At 41.3% G+C, this 14,578-nt stretch overlaps 1 protein-coding gene across 2 annotated transcripts in view; it reads left to right on the top strand.

Moving 5' to 3' along the window:
• The window catches only part of ZNF143 (zinc finger protein 143), a 60,202-nt gene that overhangs the window by 39,793 nt on the left and 5,831 nt on the right, over positions 1 to 14,578 (top strand). For both annotated transcript variants that reach the window (XM_054972893.1, XM_054972894.1), the window contains exons 11-14: positions 8,899 to 9,078; positions 10,810 to 11,037; positions 12,030 to 12,178; positions 14,068 to 14,229. In XM_054972893.1, the coding sequence (XP_054828868.1) occupies positions 8,899 to 9,078; positions 10,810 to 11,037; positions 12,030 to 12,178; positions 14,068 to 14,229 (719 nt within the window). The remainder of the gene's footprint in view (positions 1 to 8,898; positions 9,079 to 10,809; positions 11,038 to 12,029; positions 12,179 to 14,067; positions 14,230 to 14,578) is intronic.

Genomic DNA, 14,578 nt, shown 5'->3' with positions numbered 1-14,578 from the left:
ATTTTGCTATCTTTTTATTTCTAATACATCATACCTAAGTGATGCTTTTGCAGCCACCAAAGGGCAATTAATCCCATCAGGATAATCACAGTGTACTGCTACCCTTGTTTAGGTAACTATTTTGCAGATAAGATCCTGTCACTCCGCCGGGACCTGTCCACCACGGTTGATGCAGTATGTGAACTGGAGGCCCCTTAGCCATCTTCAGGGTTGACATTAGATCAGTTCAGACCACTCTCTCATGAAGAGGTAGACAGGGTCCTACATGCTGTGAAACCTACCACATGCCCACTGGACCCGTGCCCATCATGACTGGTGGAAACTGGCGGTGCTGGGATTTGGGTGCTAGCTGACATCATTAATCTTTCCCTGAGTTTTGGGGATTTCCCAGACTCATTGAAGGAGGCAGTGGTGCGGCCCTTATTAAAGAAACCATCATTGGATCCTGTTGATCCAGCCAATTACTGCCCAGTTCCAAATCTTCCATTCCTGGGTAAGGTAATTGAGAGGGCGGCAGCGGAACAGTTACAGGTATACTTGGATGATGCCTCTGTCTTGGACCCATTCCAGTCCAGCTTCAGGTCCAGCCATGGTACGGAGACAGCTCTGGCTGCCCTCACAGATGATCTGTGGCGGCACCTGGATCGGGGCGGGTTGGCACTGCTTATACTTTTAGATCTTATTGCAGCGTTCGACACGGTTGATCATGATCTCTTGACCCACCGCCTCACTGACATGGGGATTTGTGGGACAGTCCTTCAATGGCTGAGCTCCTTCCTCCGTGGTCGGGGACAGAGGGTGGCACTTGGGGAACAGATGGCCGCCCACCATTCTTTGGTGAGCGGTGTCCCTCAGGGTCAGTTCTTTCCTCGATGCTATTTAACATCTATATGTTAAATTGTGGACCCAGGTGGTCCACAATTTTGGGCTGGGATGTCACCAGTATGCAGATGACACCCAGCTCTATCTGTTGATGGATGACCAGTCTGACTGCTCTGGATTCCTTGGCCAAGGGTCTTGAGGCTGTGACAGTATGGTTACATCAGAGTCGCTTGAAATTGAATCTCCTGAAGACGGAGGTTCTATGTCTGGGTCGTGGAGCAATGGGGTTGGGGACCCGGCTCCCAGCCCTCAGCGGGGTTCAACTGAAGCCTTCGTTGACGGTGAGAAGCCTGGGTGTGACTTTGGATGCCACACTTTCAATGGAGGTCATGACCGTTGCCAGGTCTGCCTTTTTTCACCTTTGACAGGACAGGCAACTGGCACCCTATCTCTCATCTCGGGATCTGGCCACAGTAATCCATGCAACGGTCACCTCCATGCTAGATTACTGCAACTCACTCTACGCTGGGCTGCCCTTGGGCCTGACCCGAAAGCTGCAGCTGGTACAGAATGCAGCGGCACACGTTTTTACAGGAACACCTGTTCGAGCACATATCCATCATGTGCTGTGCCAGCTGCACTGGCTTCCAGTGGAGTTCCGGATCTGGTTCAAGGTGTTAACTTTGGTGTTTAAAGCTCTCTCTCTTTTTTTTTGAATTTTTTAAATTTTTTTATTATCTACATTAACTAACAATACAGAGGGAAAGAAGGGGGGCAGGGGAAGGAAAGAAAAAGAAACAGCAACATATAACAACACTACACTACAAATAATGCTTTCCCTTCATACTGCCATTATTAAAAAATTAAAACTTTGTAAGATATTGATGGAGTGGTTGACCTTGCAAAATACAGATTACAATCCAAATTAAGTCTTCCTCCCCCCCCCTGGGCCTTGGACGCAGTTCTCTCTGAGCAACTGCAACCGCAGTGCTCATTCCCTCCCCCCCCTTCAGACTTCAAATCCTTTTCTTCTTGCTTGGTGTCTTGCTGAAATTCTTGATTTTTGTCCTCAAAATCCCTTAGTTGATCTTCTGATGTTATCTTGTAAGCTTGATCTTTGTAACTAAACCAGATACCTTCCGGAAATAGCCATTTATACTTTATTCCACGTTCCCTCAGAAGAGCTGCAAACTTTTTATACTTAAATCTTCTTTTCCGAACTAAAAATGGAACGTCCTTCAGTATCTTAACTTTATTACCCAGAAAGTCCAGATCCGCTTTGTATGAGTTGTATAGGATAGTGTCTCGGATCCTCTTAGATGAAAAATCGATGATGATCTCGCGAGGCAGCTGACGCTTCATTGCATATTTTGAAGAAGCCTGACGGACTTCCAAAATGGCTCTTTTTACCTCTTCTTTAGTTGCCCTCGCGGGTGTCGCCAATAGTTCCGAGGCCAGACCCCATAAATCCTCATTTTCCTCCTCTTTCACATTCTGGAGGCGCAAAATTGTCTGTGTTCATTCCACTTGTAGCCCGATCAGCTGGTTCTCCACCAGCTTTAACTCTTTATTCGTTGCCCTCACGAGTGACGCATTTTCCCGAGCAGACTTCTCTGCCCCCCCCGCTACTTCCTTAATGCTTTTCACTTCGCTCTCAATTAAGCCCACCCTTTGATCTGTTTCATTCAACAAAGGGCTTTATGGCTTCGATAACCGACCTCTTCACCAAGTCCTTGAGCGACTCTCCTTTCCCCTGCAGGGCAGCCGAGATTGACTTGCCCAAAGCGGGACTCTGCTTTTTCGCTGCCATTTTAGGGGGGGGGGGACCGCCAACCAAATTCTGAAACTCAGCGAGGGGGAAGAACGAGCCTTCTTAGCTTCAGATCCAACCCTCCTTCGCGTACGCTTGTAATAACAGAAGGGATTCGCTTACTTACAGGCTTCCGCCTAGTTCTGCTCTTTGCCGTTTTCCATGGCCCGGCAGCACTCGAGGTGCCGCGCACGTCTGCCGGCCTCCATAGGAACAAATGGGCAATTTACCCCCTGCATCGATTTCAGGGGGCTCTTCCCACCACGTTCCGGACCCTACCTCCCTCACTGGGAGTTCTGGGGGCTAATCTTCACAGATCAGCCGCCCGGTCAGGCTGCTCGGGCGCTTCCTCCTGGACCTGCGGAGAGGAGCGTCCGACATGGCCGAGAAAACGAATCCGGTGTTTAAAGCTCTCCATGGACTGGGACCAGCATACCTGCGGGACCGCCTCTCCCATTGCGTCCCTTGCAGGGTGCTCCGCTCCGCAGATAAACAACTCCTGGTGGTCCCTGGCCTGAGGGACATCTGGCTGGTCTCCACCAGGGGCAGGGCTTTTTCTGCCCTGGCTGCAGCCTGGTGGAACTCTCCCCCGTTGGAGATCCGGGCCCTGCAGGACCTATTACAGTTCCGCAGGGCCTGTAAAACGGAGATGTTCCGCCAGGCCTTTGGATGAGGACCAGCGGATGTCCCCCCTTATCCTATCTAAGATCGCTACCTCTTCTCTGACTGCCCTCGGCTATGCGTTTTACCCACAGCTATGACCTATGTGGGTCTTTTATTAGTATCCAAAGTAGTCTATATATAATGGCGTCAGAGTATTTTAGTTTTTAAATCTGTTTTTAAAGTTGACTATTAAATTACTGTGTTTTAATTATGATGTGTGCCACCCTGAGCCCATTCGTGGGAAGGGCGGGATATAAGTCAAAATAAATAAATAAATAAAACTTTTGTCAACTCTATATAGGAGCTTTCAGGTACACAAGGTAGCTGGTTTTTGTATCTGACTGTGTAAGAGACAGTGCTTGTGCTGTATTTCTGCTGTCTTCCCTTTCATTGCCTTTTTAACAGGACAAGGAGATAGTGTAATCATAATTGCTGGTTGCAGGCATGTGTTAGGAAATGCATTTCAGATCACTTAGAGTGTCCTTTTGTCATTGCAACATGGGGTGAGAAAGTAAGGGAATCAAGAGCAAGGCTGGAGAACCCAAATTGCTCTGACTTTGACCCATACTCTGCATGTACATAATGCATTGTTGGTTTTATCCCAGTTCTATCTTGTGTCAGTTACCTGCCTCCTTTTATTTTGTGTTCTGCGGTGTGAACTCTCTTTTTTCTTCTCACTCTGCATCTTATAACACACTGTGTTACCCCATCTTTTCCTATTTTTCTGACCACAGATCTCTCTGCACCCCATATTGCTTCCCCAGCTTGCAGCAGCCAGCCCAGGTTTCTCTCTACCTCCATCTCCAAGTTACCCTATTTTCTTTAGTCTCTTTATGCTTTGTTTCTATTACCCTCTCCCTTGTTTCCTCACTCCTTTGCTGAATTGAATAATAATAATACATACAGTGCAATCCTGAGCAAGGTTACTCCAGAAGTAACTCTGCTTAGGAGTTCACTGATAATGCTTTTATTTTCCCATCAGTTCATATGGGAGAGTGTTCATATGCAGGTGGGCTTTGTAGCCCTGGTAGCTGACTTCAGCAGGTTGAAAACAATGGTGCCATCTCTACACATTACTAAATCCAGGGAGACAAGGAGCAAAATAGATACACTGATGCAGGCATTCTTCTGTCTTCATCCTTCACCCTCTATCGACTTGTACCATGTGGGAAAGGACTAGAAAAAATGGGTATTTGGAATTCTCTCAAAGGGCCTCAACTAGAAGAGGAGGTACTACACTTGGCTTGTACACATCATGTTGTGTCGATGTGGCTATAGCATTCCTTTTAACATCACTACACAAGACAGTGATGTCAGGTAGTGCACCCTTTTGCTTTGTCTTGCAGTAGCAGCATAATTTTTAGATAGTAGCACTTGAAGCAATGCGCCTTTGTATGCTTTGTACCACCAAGCAAGTCCAGGGTTGCTGTGTACAGGCAGGCAGTGGCAAATCATCTCAGTTCATCATTTGCCTTGAAAACTGTATATAGGGGGAGTCACCATAAGACAGCTGTGACTTGATGGCACTTCACACCCACACATAATAGCAAGAGTAAAAATACTTTTGAGGTGTTTGCCTTGTGACATCATTAGAAAAGCAAAAAGAAGTTATCAGATAACATCTGACAAATCCATAAAAATACTTCTCATCTTTCGGTAATACAAACACACTCCCAGTACATCCAGCTCCTTCACAAATACTGAGTGAACCTTCATGCATTATGTAGCAATAATATTATATTCCCTACCTTTAGTTCCAATTCCCTGGTGAGTGTAACTGTTTAATTATGTGTCTACAAGCATGTTGGTTGTGTAATACAGTATGGTTTTATGTTTATTTATAAAACTTTATATCGCTACTCTTAAAAATTAGGATAATGCTATGTAGGACAGTATTATAATTTGTACGTTAGAATGTGGGTTGTCTCCCCTCCCGCCACTGTGATTTTTCTCTCAGCAGAGCTTCTGTGTTTGGAGTACCATCAGGAAAAAGTGTATTGAAAGAGGGGATTGTAAATTAAAAAGTGGGAGGAATTAGAAGTTAGGGTGTGTGCAGTTTGGTTCAGAATTTGAATTAAAATACAGAATTTGGTCTGATTTGGTAAAATCTGGGTATTCTGAATCAAAAAGCAAATTTTACTGAATTTTCAGAAAAAATTCGGTAAAATTCAGCGGTAGTTTTCTATGGAAAATGACTCTGGAAGCTGTCCTGTGGGCTGGGGGTGGGGGGTTTCCAACCAAACTTCACCAGATTTGGAGGAATCCTACTCTCGACTGTCCTCTGAAGACCCCCCCCCCAAGTTTCATGAACATTGGACCCTGGGGGCAAATTTTATGGGCCACCAAAGAAGGTGCCCCCACCCACTCTCCAGTATTTCCTAAGGGGCTGGGGTGGAATTTTGCATTCAAACTCCACCAAATTTTCAGGGACCCTACTCCTAACTATCCTTTAATGACCCTCCCCCATGTTTTAAGAAGATTGGACCCTGGGGGCCCCTGACCAAGGTGCCCCCAGCCATTCTATAGTTTCCGATGGGAAAAAAAGTCAAAACTGACTTCCATTGCAGAAACACTGAGGCAAGGCTGCCATGGCCAATGCACACTTCCAAATGCAAGCTGGGCTCATCCCAGAGAAAGCCCAACAGAAACAAACTGAAGCATGGGAATGAAATCCCCCCCCAGAACCAAAGTGAAGGAAGGAGACGAACACCATATTAGAGAATCACATCCGTTCACCCAAACCAAACTGAATCAAGCAACACTGTTGCAGGAGCAGGTTCCCTCCAAATTTGGTGAAGTGATTAAAAATTCCCCCCAGCCCACCAGTTACCCTCCAGAGTGATTTTTCCATAGGAAATAATGACCCAACTTTTCTGAAATAGCCAAACCGAATTAGAGGATTAATTCAGAATTCGGGGAATTCAGAATTTTTTCTCATAGTAGGTAAAAAATACCAACATTTTTTTGGTGCACACCTCTAGTGAGAAGATTCAAGTACCCCACTACTTCTCCTTTTTAAATTGCCCCCCAAACAGACACATGCACATATTTTACACTAACACTTTATAATGTAATACTCTGATTGAAAACCAGTAGATAATGTGGAACAGTGGTATGTCTTTGGCAAGTCAAAAGGGCTTCTGGTAGTTAAGAACTTTACTGTGCTTTTTCAGGATCTGTTTCCACCCTCTAACTTCAAAAACAACCAGGTTCCATCTACTTGCTTTCTGGGGGGGGGGGAGTTAGAAAGTATCAAGGGCAGGGTTTACAAACAGGTTGTGTGACATTCTTGCAGACCATTCTTTATGTTTAAACTAAAGACTGGCTTTGAGGAATGGTTGTTGCTGGGTGAAACAAAGTACAATTCATCTATTTTCTGCCGGTAATATGATACAGAGCATCAAATAAAGATTATAGAAACTATGGCGACATACCATATATCATGTACACTTAAAAAAACTCATGCATCTTTTTGGCAGAAAACTGACAACTTTGCTCAGGAGTGATTTGCAGTTTCCTCTACCAATAAGCTAATAGTTGCCTGTCTGAGAGATCTATTTTAAGGCTTTTAATTATAATGATAATGAGCTGTCTAATAAGTAGCTTAGTAATTCATTGAATTATAAAAATTCTGCTTTCACCCATCCCTCTTAGGCTTCTCTCTGTGGCATGACAGTATACAGAGACTCGACAGTTCTTAGCAAAAGCAAATGAGAAAATGCAGCACAGCAGGATCAGGGTACGCCAGCGATATAACATTCATTGTAGGGTTTTAAATATTGATCTGTATAGCTGTGTTTAAGATAGTTGTGTGTAACTTAAACAAGGGACAGATGCATTTTTTTTTAGAATTACTGCATTCGTACTAGACATTTGCTATTCTGTAGTGTTGCATTTAGAGAGAGAACTACTTTCCATGGCCACAATCGGGAGAGCTGTGCAACTAGCTCATTGTGCCTTTGCTGCCAACTTCTCTTTCTCAAGCAGCAGTTCCACATGCTGCTTGACACACCATGTTTGAAATTGGGGGCGGGGGCATTGAGAAGCTGGGGTGGGGTAAAGAGGGTCTGCTGATTCAAGAAATGGAACCAAAATTTCCATAAGAGGTACACAAACTCTTGAGCTTGCTTACAGAGCAGTCCTAAAGAGAGTTACACCTTTCTAAGATCATTGAACTCTGCTTAGGTTTGCACTGTTAAAGTAGTTCTCTAGGCTGTGGCCCTTGTCTTTAAAAAGTATACTGAAATAGCAGAAACTCAAGCATCTCTTAAAAAGAACGTCTGTGCATTGTTTAACATGCACATGCTTGCATTTAGTTTTTTTGTTTCTTGTCTTAAAAAACTGAGGCATTTATGCTTTTGAGAATTATCTCATGCATAAACACAATTAACTGTTATGATATGTAATTATAAATAAAAACATACATCAGATGGGTCAGAACTGCTGAATAATTGAATTGGATTTTGCTGGCTTTTCCACTGGTGCAGGAAGAAGGGTAATCTTACCAGTTCCCCTCCATACTGCAGCTACTACCTATTTGGCTTTTTGTTCATGTAGGTACTACAGTTCCTAGGATAGCCTGCTTAGTAGTCTAAAGGGTCTTCCTTTCTTCCTGTATCATTGGAAAAACTGGTAGAATCAAATATTTTTAATTATATTTTTATCCTACATCTCAACCAAAGTTGGCTCCCAAAGTGGTTCAGAAAAATTTAATAATAATAAAATCAATACACACATGAAGCTGCCTTTCAGTGAATCAGACCACTGGTCCATCAAAGTCTACTCAGACTGTCAGCAGCTCTCCACGGTCTCAGATAGAGGATTTTGACATCACCTACTGCTTGGTCCTTTGAAATGGAGATGCTGGCTCTTGAACCTGGAACCTTCCGCATGCAAAGCAGAGCTCTTCCACTGAGCCCCAGACTCTCCCCTCACTTTCAATACAAACATTCCTTGGGAAGTGAATTCTTATCTAAACTGGATTCTGCCTGCTGCTTCTCTCTCTTTCTGACTTTAGCCACAGTGTATTGAGGGGAATAACACATGTGCAAGAAATAGCCTGTGTATACGTTCAGGTTACTCAGTCTGCACCTTCTGCTCAAACAATTCATGGTATTGAACCTTCAAATCACATCTGAAGTTTCCTGAGTTTAAATAATACTTTTTTAAAACGGGATTATTTTCAAGATTGAATCGCTGAAGAGTAAATAGATGTAAAATCCATCTGTGCATGCTCTTTTGGTGGATAGGTGCCTGTGATTCACAATAATGATGTTCACCTGCAGTAAATACTGACAGCCTGCTCCTGTATATGCTTCTTTCCCAGCTAGTTCAAAGGGACTTGTTTTTTAGTAAGGGTGTTTAGGATTTGCAGTTATAATGAGCTTTGTAATTTAGTTTAAATGTAGACACTAGCTAGGCAGTATAAATGACAATTCATCGAATACTGTCAGAAGACTAATTAATGTATCATGTTCAAGATAAAAAGGAGAACATTGAAGAAATGTGTAAACTTAGCAGCAGATTTGTCAAGTGTAAGACAGCTGACATAAGCAATGCTTTTTTAAGTATGTACTGATTAACTACCTTTTATAATTGTCCAGGTGAAAGACCATTCAAATGCCCTTTTGAAGGATGTGGGAGGTCATTCACAACATCTAATATTAGAAAGGTTCACATCAGGACGCATACAGGAGAAAGACCCTATTATTGTACAGAGCCGGGATGTGGGAGAGCCTTTGCCAGTGCAACTAATTACAAGAACCATGTGAGAATACATACAGGTATTTGAGTTGAGTTTTATATCATTCAGCTTATAGTCATCTGGTTTTGTCTATCTTCTCCCTGGTTTGTTTGAGAGGTATCATGCTCTGAACAAAGCTGAATTCAGGACCTTCTCTGAAAAGTATTGGAAGTGAGGAGTAGGATTCCCATTTAATGTAGCAGTCTTTGGGATAGCCCTGTATTTCAAACAGAGAAATTGCATTTGTGTTGTGTTAAATTACAAAGTACAAGACTTAAATCTTAAACAACTGTACACTGAGAGCTACGCTACAAGAGACGAATTTACATGAGGAGGAGCTCGTGAAGGAAGTCGCAATGTTAGCCAAGAAGCTGAGTTTTAAAAAAGAAAGGAAAGCTTTGTCAATTTCCCTTCTCTACAGAGCCAGGGAGATTGCTGCTCAGAGGGTTTGTTAATTTCCTTTTTGCCTCCTGAAGGCTCTGTCAGTTTCACCTCCCCTTCTAAGAGGCAAAGAAGAAATAAACCTGAGCAGCAATCTCCCTGGCTCTGTAGAGAAGGGAAATTGACAAAGCCTTCCTTTCTCTTTTAAAAAACAGCTTCCTGGCTAACTTTGCGACTCCCTTCACATGCTCCTCCTCATGTAATTCATCTCTTGTAGCTTGGCTCTTAGTTTAGAATGTCCTTGCTCAATTCAGTATTTTTTTTAAGAGAGAGAGAGAGTTTGTGTGTGTATTAGTAAGGAGTTTTGGCTAGAACTAATAAACTCACCCATTCATGTTAGAATGAGCACACAGCCTTTGATTCCTAGGTCAAAGTCATATTTTTCAATATTTCCAGGGTTCAAGAATATTTCTTCTCCAAGGTTGAGCTCTGGGTAGGGCAGTCATACATTGAATTAGGGGAATAACTGGGCACACATCCGATGTAATTGACAATGAGTATTGAAAATTGTGATTTGCAAGTCAGAACATGAACCATGTTGGAAAAGTATATTAATATGATAAAAAGATTTTATGATAGTGATGAAGTTTCTTTCAGTGACTGGTTGGAGCTGAACTATTAAAGACTAAGACTGCCATTGGCTAAGGCAGGGGTGGGCAAATTGCGGCTTGCAGGCCACATGCGGCCCGCTACAGAGTTTTTTGTGGCCCGCCAAGACAGTAGAAAAGTGTGAATAGGGTACATTTGTCTCATTAAACTGATTCTAAAATTAAATGTGCTTGCAGCTATAGATGATATGAAATTAGCACAATAAATACATTGAATAAAACTACCACTATTTTATTTAATTTATATTTATTGATATTTATGATACAATTTATAACTTTTCTGAAATGCAAAGTTAACTAATGAATGCAATCATTTTAAAAGGTCCGGCCCTCCGCTAACCTCCGCTCCCACAATGTGGCCCCCGAGCCAAAACAATTGCCCACCCCTGGGCTAAGGGATCTAAAGGATGCTCAATGATATTGGTTGAGCTCTCTGTCTAGTTACAATTGACTGAATTGTTGAGCTTTCTGTCTGGTTACTATTGGCTGAATTGTTCTTACTAAAGGCACAAAAAGTCACCAAGATTTTCTTGGAAAAACATGCGAAACTGAATTGCACTATGAGTCAGAACTTCCTAATAAGACAGGGAAGTTCTGTACAATGATAATAAATCATGATAATAATGATCAGTTATGATAAAAATATGTCAGCATGTTTCTGCTATCTGATTTGCTAGCATATCATATTGAGTTTTTCTCACTGCCTGTATATTTCTGTCTAGGGGAAAAGCCTTATGTATGTACAGTCCCTGGCTGTGATAAACGATTTACAGAATATTCAAGTTTGTATAAACACCATGTTGTACATACACATTCCAAGCCATATAACTGTAATCACTGTGGGAAAACATACAAACAAATTTCTACACTTGCAATGCACAAGCGGACAGCTCACAATGACACAGAACCAATAGAAGAGGAGCAAGAAGCATTTTTTGAGCCACCTCCAGGTATGTAGTTAATGTTTACTATCTATTAAATTTTCTACCATATTAGCAACCTCACCTGTAATACCTTGTTGATAAATTTAGATATCTAAACTATGACAGCTAAAGCAATAGAACTAAAGTACCATCCACAGGAGCATTGACTAATAAATTTTTTTTGCAGTGCCTGAAAATAAATATAGAATCCAGTAACTATCAAAGTAGAGCATATATAAAGACAAAAGTTATAAAAACAAAGATCTCTACACAGTGATTAATTCTGTAAATCTACCATGTCTGTACTTCAACATCAGCAATGTTTTACTAAGCAAAAAAGGCCCATTAAAAGGAACATGTTCCAATCCTTTGACCTTTACTAGCTATTATGTCCTTGAGACAGGCTAGTTGGAGCTGTACTTAGTATTCCAACTTGAGCTGTATAAAGACGTTATTAATATCCATTGTAAGTGGCCATTAGTGTTTGCTTAACATGAATGTTGGAAATAAATAAATAGATAATATCATGAGGATTTCCCCCCCCCTATGCATGACTTTACTCCTACTATAATGGGGGAAGGGACTTGCCCCATTGACAATAGAGATGGTATATAGTGAAGCCCTTTTAAAGTAAACTTGGTTCTAAAAGCTACTTACAAAAGAAAGATTAGGATGAATGTTTACATTTTGGCTGGAGTTAAACATTATGCTATTTCAACACTGTCACACAACAGGGAGCTCTCTTTAGAAGAAAAGTATATTCATTAATGAATAATTTTTGAGTAAGCCATTGATATTTGTACCCAAATTCTAGAAGGCAAAGATTAATGTTTAACAAAAACTAAATCTCAGTTTTTGTTTATTTTAAATCATAATTATACAAACATGGTATGAATTTCAGAATGTATCTTCTTTTATACGCATAACTCAGTTCCTACATGCAGGACTATTTTTCTCCTTGTTTTTAGTATATTTTTAGGCTACATGTAAACAAAGTTCATTTCTCTTTAATCAAATAGGTCAAGGTGAAGATGTTCTGAAAGGATCACAGATAACTTATGTAACAGGTGTAGAAGGAGAGGATGTTGTTTCTGCACAGGTTGCTACAGTGACTCAAACAGGGCTCAGTCAGCAAGTGGCGCTTATTTCCCAAGATGGAACTCAACATGTAAGTATTCAGTACATCAAAGCTATCCCTACAAAATGGGTTTTAAAATATAAAATATAAATATTAAAAAATAGAAAATACTGTTTTCATTTAGTTTCAGGTGTGTAGCCATGTTGGTCTGTAGTAGAAGAGGAAGATTTGAGTCCAGTAGCACCTTAATCGGACCTGAATCTTGCTGTTTACATTTAGTTATCCCATTTATTTATACATACAAATAATTGAATCAGTAAAGTTTAGCTGTATAATGCCAGACAATTTCCAATTTTAGTCTGCCAAAAACTAACTAATGTTTGTTGACATTGTCCCATAGAAAGATAAGTTACATATGCCTGTTGGTTACAATATTTCTTTCTGCAATGTATTACTATTTACTGCTACTATTAGGATAGGCTTCAGTCAGATTAACAGGTTAGGAAGAAAAGGAGATTAAAACCTTAATAATTGGATCCTAAGGTGCCCTTGCATGAATAGAAGCGTTTTCCACTGTTGCAGGGAGAGATCTGCACTTCTGTTGGATTTCTAACTCAAGCCACAGCACCCCCACCCCCATCCCCCGTCAGTCCCTGGCAGGTAGATCCCTCAAGCCCATCCACAGTGAACACACATTGGTTCCAGCAGAAGTAGCTTTATTAGAATCTTTGCAGTTCAGGTCTGTACTCCATCACGGAGTTTGGGAGAAGTGATAATTCAAATCAAGCAGTCTCTGTTATAGTTGATTTTCCCGCACTCCAAATGACAGTTAAGGTTTTGGCGCACAAGCCTACAAAAGTCCTGTGAGAATCTATTTAGTTATGACTATATATCAGGTATACAATAAAGTATTCCCAGCATCTGGGAAGAGCTGTGAAAGCTGGCATCTAGAAACATCAAGGGCACAGTTAGCCAAGACTCGCGTATTTCTCTAAGATAACCGGGGAGGCCCGTTCTGGGTCCCAAGCAAGTAACATCTGTAATATGGTTATGAATGATCAGAGAGAGTACATATCAAGTTTGTAATAAAGCAGTATAGCTTCAGCATATTGTGGCACAAGCAATATAACAAACCGTGGCATGGCTGTATACAGACATGACACCCCCGCTGTCCCTGATAGTCCCCTGATTCTGATTAACTGCTGTGGGATGCATGGAGGCTGTAGAAGACAGAAGGAGATGTGAGGGATTCATTCTGCCAGTGGAGCACCACTCACAATTCTTTGAATCAAACTCTTAGATCCGTAAGAAAATTCTTCCAGTATCTTGTTTTCTGTTTTAAATTAGCGGAGAAATCTTTCCATAAAGATTTAATTAAAAGTAATAATTAATATTTGGTAATAATCTAATATACTACATATGGAACAGGTTTAATGGGGAAAATCTACCATAAATTTCTCAAATTGTGAAACCAGTTTAATATACAGAGTTTAGGAAAGTTACTATGAAGTTTTCTCTCTTTTAATTTGTTCTTATTCTCAAATAACTTCTAATAGTATTTAGGATTTTGAAATATTTGTTTTAGGTTGTTACTTTAATAATTGAATTGAACACACTGATGATGCAGAAGGATTTCCACTTATAGAGCACAATCTGCCCTCTCCTGCTGCAGCCCAAAGTACTGCTCTTGGGGGACAGGGGGAGAGAAGAAATGGGGCTGAGAGAGCTCCAGAGAGCTGTGACTAGCCCAAGGTCACCCAGCTGGCTTCAAGTGGAAGAGTAGGGAATCAAACCCGGCTCTCCAGATTAGAGTCCCACGCTCTTAACCACTACACCAAACTGGCTCTCCAGTTTGAACTCCTTGTGTAAAAATCATTCCATTTCCAGAAATGTTCTGGTGGTTCCTCACCAGTGCACTGAAGGTCTTGGGCACAAATGTACTATGGTTAGATTAATTAGCAAGTTATGTTTTATTTCAGGTTAACATCTCTCAGGCTGATATGCAGGCCATTGGAAATACAATCACCATGGTAACACAAGATGGCACTACCATTACAGTTCCTGCCCATGATGCAGTTATTTCTTCTGCAGGGACTCATTCTGTTGCAATGGTTACAGCAGAGGGCACTGAAGGACAGCAGGTAAAAAATCTAGTAAATATATTTGTATGTAGAAATGGCACAAAGTGCTGTGCCATTGTGAGATATAATCTATCTCACACACAAAATTAAGAAAATTTTGCAGCCTGTTGTCTTAAAGCAGTGAACAATCTGCGGAATATCCCTTCTTAACAAGATGTGTAAGAATTTAAGTTGGGAGGCTCTGTGCATGGTGCCAGTCTATAATATATTATTTTACTTAGAAAAATTATATTCTTGTCTCAAAAACTTCTGTGCTGGTCTGAACCATTAAGGACCTTAAAAATAATTAGCACTTTTTGCCCAGAAGCAAAACAGCTTCTGGTGTAATTTTTTGGCAACTGGTGAGATT

This window comes from Eublepharis macularius, chromosome 2 (assembly GCF_028583425.1).
Source record: "Eublepharis macularius isolate TG4126 chromosome 2, MPM_Emac_v1.0, whole genome shotgun sequence".
NCBI lineage: Eukaryota > Metazoa > Chordata > Lepidosauria > Squamata > Eublepharidae > Eublepharis > Eublepharis macularius.
The sequence above is the reverse complement of the archived record's forward strand: the minus strand, read 5'-3'. Positions and strand labels throughout refer to the sequence as shown.